Here is a 7,493-nt window from a genome sequence, read left to right on the forward strand (position 1 = left end):
CTAATGCAAAAATACCTGATTCCCTCGCACAACATACTCACGCATCAGTTTGCACCAAAAAATACTCTCACGGTGCCATTTGCATCGGTTGCAACAAGTCCACAACGCAGGATTTATCTTGTCTTCACTAGGCCAGCCTGGAATAACAAAATACCATTCATTGTTGTTACAAGCGCTGCACCGATTGAACTTAATCTTCCCATAGTCAAACATATCTACGATATGTCTTGCAACAAATGCTCCGCGAAATCTTCCTGTCAAAGCATCCCTGGTTCCTTTCATATCAATGTTGTTACGTTGATTCAAAGAACACAAGAATTGTAATGCATCCTCTTTTGACTGACCAATTCCGGACATACCAAGTAGTCCAACTACATATGCCGCTTCCATATGGCCTGTCGTGGCTGCAATGCGCATCCCATACAACGCTTCCACCTTACCGTGCCTGAAAAAACCTTCGAATGCTTCTCTAAATATGGACTCAGGGTTATCGCAAGCCCTGCATTGTTGCAAGAAATGCTGGACCGCAGGTCTGGCACGGTACCAGATAGGATGGTATGGGTACTTTGCCATTGAAATGGTGTTCCACACTTGTGGACTGTTTGCCAAAGTTCGGAATAATCGGCACACAGATGCCATACGGAAGAGATCTTCCGATGATTCGGTTGCCACGTATAACATGACTTGAAACCAAGCAGACTCCGGGATGAAGGCTTCGGGCATATCGAAATGGACATGCTTCCTTCTCTTTCCTCCGACTGTAGTGAAGTGTTTCGAATTCATTGAAAAGTTTTTGGAATGGAACGATTTGAGGAGTGGCAGAGGGGATAAATGATAATATTTGGGGTACACGTTTTGTTTTAGCCTCTGTTTATAGTGTTTTGAAAAGGTGTTTCCAGTTGGGGTTTTTCCAAGTTGACCCTTTTGAAAGAAACTGAACCCCAGTGAATTAAAACTTAAGACAAAAGAAGGGAAAACGTCATAACGAGGCATACAGAGTCAGACAGTCAAAAAGTTAATTAAATGGCTATTTGCATAGCCATTTTTGGGTTTATCCCACTATCAAATTCATTGATACAAATGTGATGGATTACTGACTAGTGACAGAAGGTCCCATCATATACTTTTTCATTTTCCCACACCCAACTACCCCTAGTAATGTTATTAAAATGGAACCAATAATGACGGATTCTTATCCAACTAGTTGCCTTAATAAAATATAAATAAATTAATAAAATTGAAGCAGTGTCCCGTCATTATTCAGAAAATATATTTGGTAGTGAAGTAGTTTATATTGCTTTTCGGGCTAAAAGATGTCACAATGCTGACGGTACAGGTGTCGACATCGTGACCAACCCACCAAATGATCCCAAAAAAATTAAATATAACTCGATTTGGGCAGAGATGAGAGAGAGCTGAGTGACAAGTTTAGGGTTATGAGTGAAGGGGTATGAATGACAACTATGAGTGAAAAGGTATGAGTCCGAAGAGGTTTCAGTGAGAAGATCTGAGTGAGAAGAGGTACAACTGAGAAGATTCAACATGTCTTCGTCTTCATCTCCCGCTCAAACAAAGAGGTGTCAGTATTGTGGAGCTACAATGGTGCTTCGGGTTTCAAAATCTGACAAAAATCGAGGGAAGCCATTCTTGAAGTGTCTAACCTCCTACGTAAGTTTTAATTTAAAGAATATGTATGTGGGTGAAAAAAAAACCTATGTCTAACTCTGACAGAATTATATTCCATATATGATGCCTGCAATTAGGGAGCCACCAGTTGCAATGGATTCGAATGGGTTGATGTAACCTCCGCTGAAGCAGAACATCAAGATGACACGTATGATGCTAGAGTGCTGAACATGCTGAAGTCCATTAAGGACTTGGTATTAGTTTTATTAGTTGTATCAATTGTCATTTTATTTGTTCTTTTAATGATCATTTAACTGCACGGTTTAAAAGATTGTGAAAGTTCTCCCGCACAAGACATGTTGCACGCACCACCAATGAGACCCTAAACCCATTTTGTAATATTTGGTAACTGCATGTATTTCGCATGTTATAGAAACGATATTGAATGTTTATTGAAGGTTTATTGATAGTTTGCTGCATGTATATGGAATATCATTGCCCCAAAATTGAATGTTTATTGGGGCCACAAGTATCACTCAAGTAAGAATGAAGGGGGGAAACGGACCTTATTCTTTCTTTTTGTAGGAAGAACAACTGTTAAGTTTAATATCCTATTCAATACGACTTCCCTATGGTTGGTGTACTTGGGGACTGAAGTATATTGCATCATTATTGTGGGCAAGGGCATGTCTATTGTGTGTGTTAAGGGAGTATTGTGTGTATATTGCATGTCTATTGTGTGTATATTGCATGTCTACTGTGTGTATATTGCATATCTATTCTCTGTATATGGCAGGCCAAGTTTGTGTATATTGTTTGTCTGTTGTGTGTGTATTGCTTGTCGGTGCGTTTGTGAATTGTTGTTCATTTTGTGTATATTGTCTTTGTTTCTACTTTTATGCTATTGAGCTGCGGAAAACCTTTCGCATGTTTAGACACCTATTATGATGCAACACATTGCGATTAATGGTGGCTTGCATCAACAATGACATATCACTTTGCAATGATGTAATACATTTAAAAAGCCATCTTCAAATCCCAATTCACATATGCAGTCTTAAAATTCCAATTCAATGCAGTTTGGTTAACAAACATGTAAATGTCATGAAGGAGTTAGCGGTAGAATTCGATAAGGACCTGTACGTCTCTATTGTGTATTTACATTAGTTTGAGAATGGACATTCCCAAAACCTTCTCATATACCATTTGTCATCTTCAACCAATATCATGGGAAGTAAGCATCTCCCCTTGTTATCTCCGCAGCCAATTTCAACCGAAAAAAAAGGCATGTTGTGCGAGGTGCAAGTAGCTAACGGAAGCTCAGCGCTGAAAAGCTCAATGTACTTTAACACAAACATGCCACAATCGCCTCTGAAGCAAAACAAGAACTCGATCAATTCAACTAATGACATTCTAACGTAATTGACAATTGAAAGTAATAAAATTAAATTGCAAGTTGTGCTTACTCATTAGACTGTTGTGGAACATCCACACGCTCTATTGGCCACGGACACCACCAATCTTGGCTGCAATTGTTTGCATAAACACCTTCTTCATAAAAGTCGATGGTGTTGAGAAGATTTGGAAGCGTAATTGATAGCGGGCCGAGTTCTTCCTTTACGATGTCATCTGGAATTAGTGAAAGCTTTGAATCATACACTTTGATTTCACACAATACCAGATCAATCATTACAGCCACCCAATGCTTGTACTTCGTCAACATAAATGGGGTATACACCTTATAGACGGTCTGCCAATCCAACCCACACGGAAGAACCTTCCCATTTACAACGTTTAGTAAACTTTTCTGATTTTCCACCCAAGCTGCTGTTTTTTTCTTTTATTATCCGCAAAGCAAGTACGAATGTGATTCTGTGAAATACAAAACAATCAATGGTTAAACAGCTCCACTAGTGTGTGTATGGAAAATGTGTAATTATTAACGGCACTTGGTCAGGGCCGATGACATACCATAAAAAAAACATCGGTCGTTGTCCAGTCCGCTACTTCTACCGAATCTGTCTCCAATTGTTGTTGTCGCTTCCGGATGAGATACAACCCCAAATCAATGTGCTGCAACATGTTTTTCTTGTCAATCTCATAATGTATGTACATTAAAACAAATGCATAATCAATTACACTTACATCTCCTTCCAACCAACCATCAGCTTTCACGAGGGAAGCGAAGAATTCAATCTCAGCTTCCCACGTTGCCAAATTGCATCACCCAAACTATGAATATAAAACAGTTTTAGAACACTGTATATAAAAAATTATATACAGTCATGCTTCTATCTTATAATTGCAAGGGACTTACTTTGGGTCCTGGCGCCATTCCCAACAAAGTTTCAGCAATTTCACCAGATCATCATGCGGAATCGCCTTCATTGGGTCTAACATCTTCAGTCCGGTTGTCTGTGCCCCAGTTTTTGGAACCAATTCACTGCCTTCAACGATCTTCCACAAAGGAATGATCCTCTTCCTTTTCCGTAATTGGACCCCTTGTGCCAGAGCTTTACCTTTATCATTCAACCACACGTTGAACTGAGATAGCACAACTGTAGGTTCATCCAAATCAATCTTCCCGACAGTAAACTCAAGCAGTGTCCCCTCCGTGCTCTCGCCAATGTCACCCCCAAGCAACATAACTTCATTATCTTCTTTCTCACATTGGTTTCTTTGCACTTCCTTTTCCTCACTTGTTTGTGTTTTCACTTCCTTGCCCTCCCTTTTTTTCCTTTGCAGTTTCTCTCCCTTACTGCTTTTTCTTTTCACTTCCTCTCCCTCACTGCTCTGTCTTTGGGCTTCCTCTCCTTTGCTACTTTTTACTTGCACTTGCTCTCCTTCACTTCTTTTCCTTTGCCCTTCCTCTACCTCACTTGGTTTTCCTTGCACTTCACCCCCTTCAATCCCCTCCTCTTCCTTATGTGCTCCCTCATTTCTATTATTTGGCCCTTCACCCCCTTCAATCCCTTCATCTTCCTTTTCGTCTCCCTCATTTCTGTTACTTGGCCCTTCATCCCATTGAATGTCATCCATTTCCCTATATCCCTTAAATAGATGTGAGACGACACAACGATTCGTCCTTTGTTTCAGTAAAGCTAGGTCCCTCCTTACTTCCTGCTCAAACTGAGGACCTAAACATTGGTCCAACAGTTTTTCCATCCGTATGACCTTTAAGTGAAGGACGTCTTTTTCCCGCTTTACTTGAAACAACTCGGACCTCAACAAGCTTACCACCTTGTTCAACTCATCAAGATCACCACATGAAGAAGGAATTGACTCTGCCGAGACAACAGCAGGGCGATCCTGTGGCCAACTCCAATATGGCTGTCTCATTTCCTCTTCACTCGGACATAGCGCCCGCAACTGAACTGACTGTTTCAGAATACAGACAAGAGTCATATTAAATCATTCTACTTCATAATTTCATTCAATCTTATCAATAGCTCCAAGGGCTGCAAACCAAACCTCTTTGCTCTGGAAAAAATAATTGTTCAACTTTCTCATCTCTGGAACAGACGTAGTAGTTCTCCATCGCAAAATACGCGGGACAGCGGTCGGATCAACAACCTTGCAGTAATTCAGGTCCGCCATTCTAGGAATTAATTCATATACCCAAATCTACACAATTCACAGGACAAAGTCATTATTTATGTTTTAAAGAAAAACAAAACATAACTGACATGAACATTATTACCATGTACCTGGAAAGCATACGTGAAACCTTTAAAACTCCAGCCACTCCTTTGCGCTTCACCATGCTTATCCTTCTTGCCCTTCTCATTTCTCCGGCTTGTTCCCGTTACCTTACTTTTCCCCTTCCCTCTTCCCTCTTCATTTTCCAAGCTTTTCACATACTTTGTTGGTGCAGAAAATAGACTGTCTTGGGTTTTGTCAAAGGACACCGAACCCCACGGATACCTGTTGAACGCATCCAAGTCCTCTACAAGGGTCAGGTAATTTAGATTGATGTTCAAATGTTTGTCCCTTCCCAAAACCACTAACTCAGCAAAGTAAACAAGAGCTAGCTTGTAGATGTCATCTTCCTCTGTGCACCTCACAAATGCTTCTTCTAAAGCATTGCATGTAATTCCTTCGTCTATAAAATATCTTTTCTGAAGTCTGATTTCATCACTCTCTCCACTGGAAACTTCAGGCACTTCCCCAAAACGAAACCCTGTGATCAAACAGAAATCCTGACGAGTGAACTGAGCAGCGTCACACCCTAATAAGAAACTCAGTCCATCCAAGTCTTTCACACCCTGCCCCGCTACTCTACGCAACACAACCCCATGCACAATCTGCCCGCTAAACTGAATCTTATCTATAGTCAGAAGATGGCCAAAGCATGATGTCTTGAATTGTTCTAATTGTTCCGCACTCAACTTCGCTCGAATTGCAGCTAGAGATGAATTTGCATGTGAGCAGTTGTTCACCCGTGACGAATATACCTCTGCCTCTGGCCATACCAGCTCCACGTTGGATCCCATTTCCTCAAATACAATGTGAAATAACGTGAACATATATACTACCACGTATTTGCACAATCACAACTAGTCAACCAGGCACATTACAACTTTTACAAAGTACATGAGCATAGGGTTTACTCATCACAGGCTTTAACATCATCAAAGCAATATGACAATTTTTGTGCAAATACCTGTTTTATTTATGGATCCATACTCGTGTGAGTGCAATGTAGGCAAGTTCTGCACTTCACACACATGACAATTATTGTCATCTCATACACAACCCAAAATAAATAAATAAGAAATATAGTGGAAGGAAGCAAAGCAAAGCATGTACTCTGCTATCTGCTTGCTAAGCAATTGCCACATCCTTCTTTCTTTCTACCTTTTTCTTCAGTCACCCACAATCGTCATAGATCAACCTTCATTTCAAATGCTTTGCACTTTTATTCATGAGTTTATTATTATCTGTTCTCATTTCTCATAGGCAAATTTAGTAACAAATGAAATAATATTTATTTCACAAAATATATAAATTCTAGTGCCAGAGAGGTACTCTTCACTCTGCACTGCTTCAAATGTGGAAGGTTTTGAGCGCCTCCTCCAATTTAACACCATTATCTTATTCATATCATTACTAACATGTTATTGACATGTTATTGAGATGTTATTGACATGTGATTGACTTTATTTTCATTCGTTTTTTAACATATACCCAAGCAAAAATTAACATGCAATTGAAGCACAAATAAGAGATGCCAAATCCAACAACATTGATGGTACAAATTGGGGAAAACCATTACTCTAACCCTAAACTCAAATTCCTTACATTACTCATCAAATGCTTTGCAGTTCTATTCATGAGTTTATTATTATCTATTCAAATGTTTCTCAGGCAAATTTAGTAACAAAGGAAATCATATTTACTTCATAAAATATATATATATATATATTCTAGCGCCTCTTCTTAATCTGCACTATGCACTGCTTCAAATGTGGAAGGTTTTGAGGGCCTCCTCCAATTCAACACCATTATCTTATTCATATCATTATTGACATGTTATTCACTTGTTATTGACTTGATTTTCATTCTTTTTTTAACATATACCTAAGCAAAAATTAACATGCAACTGAAGCACAACGAAGAGATGCCAAATCCAACAAAATTTATGGTACAAATTGGGGAAAACCATTACTCTAACCCTAAACTCAAATTCCATAAATTACTCACCAAATGCTGGTTATTGCAAGGTGTCTGTGTGTGGTCTTTCTGTTTCTTTGCTCCACAAATGGAACCTACCACTTCCAACGAATACAGCTTCTCCCCTTCCCCTTCCACTGCTTCGCCCCTTCACTGATTTGGAATCCACACCTTTGCCCCTTCTACTCCAAATA

General features: G+C 39.6%; 2 protein-coding genes across 2 annotated transcripts; both read right to left on the reverse strand.

Moving 5' to 3' along the window:
- Positions 1 to 723, reverse strand: LOC109947344. Its single transcript, XM_020557289.1, has one exon. The coding sequence runs from the start codon at positions 721 to 723 to the stop codon at positions 1 to 3; it is 723 nt and encodes a 240-aa protein (XP_020412878.1).
- LOC109947345 lies at positions 4,223 to 6,208 on the reverse strand. The gene is made up of 4 exons (XM_020557290.1): positions 5,334 to 6,208; positions 5,098 to 5,250; positions 4,635 to 5,004; positions 4,223 to 4,245 (listed from the first exon to the last, which is right to left on the reverse strand). Exons 1-4 carry the CDS (start codon positions 6,150 to 6,152, stop codon positions 4,223 to 4,225), a joined length of 1,365 nt encoding a protein of 454 aa, XP_020412879.1. The 5' UTR covers positions 6,153 to 6,208.

The sequence above is a fragment of the Prunus persica genome, chromosome G2 (assembly GCF_000346465.2).
Source record: "Prunus persica cultivar Lovell chromosome G2, Prunus_persica_NCBIv2, whole genome shotgun sequence".
Classification (NCBI taxonomy): domain Eukaryota; kingdom Viridiplantae; phylum Streptophyta; class Magnoliopsida; order Rosales; family Rosaceae; genus Prunus; species Prunus persica.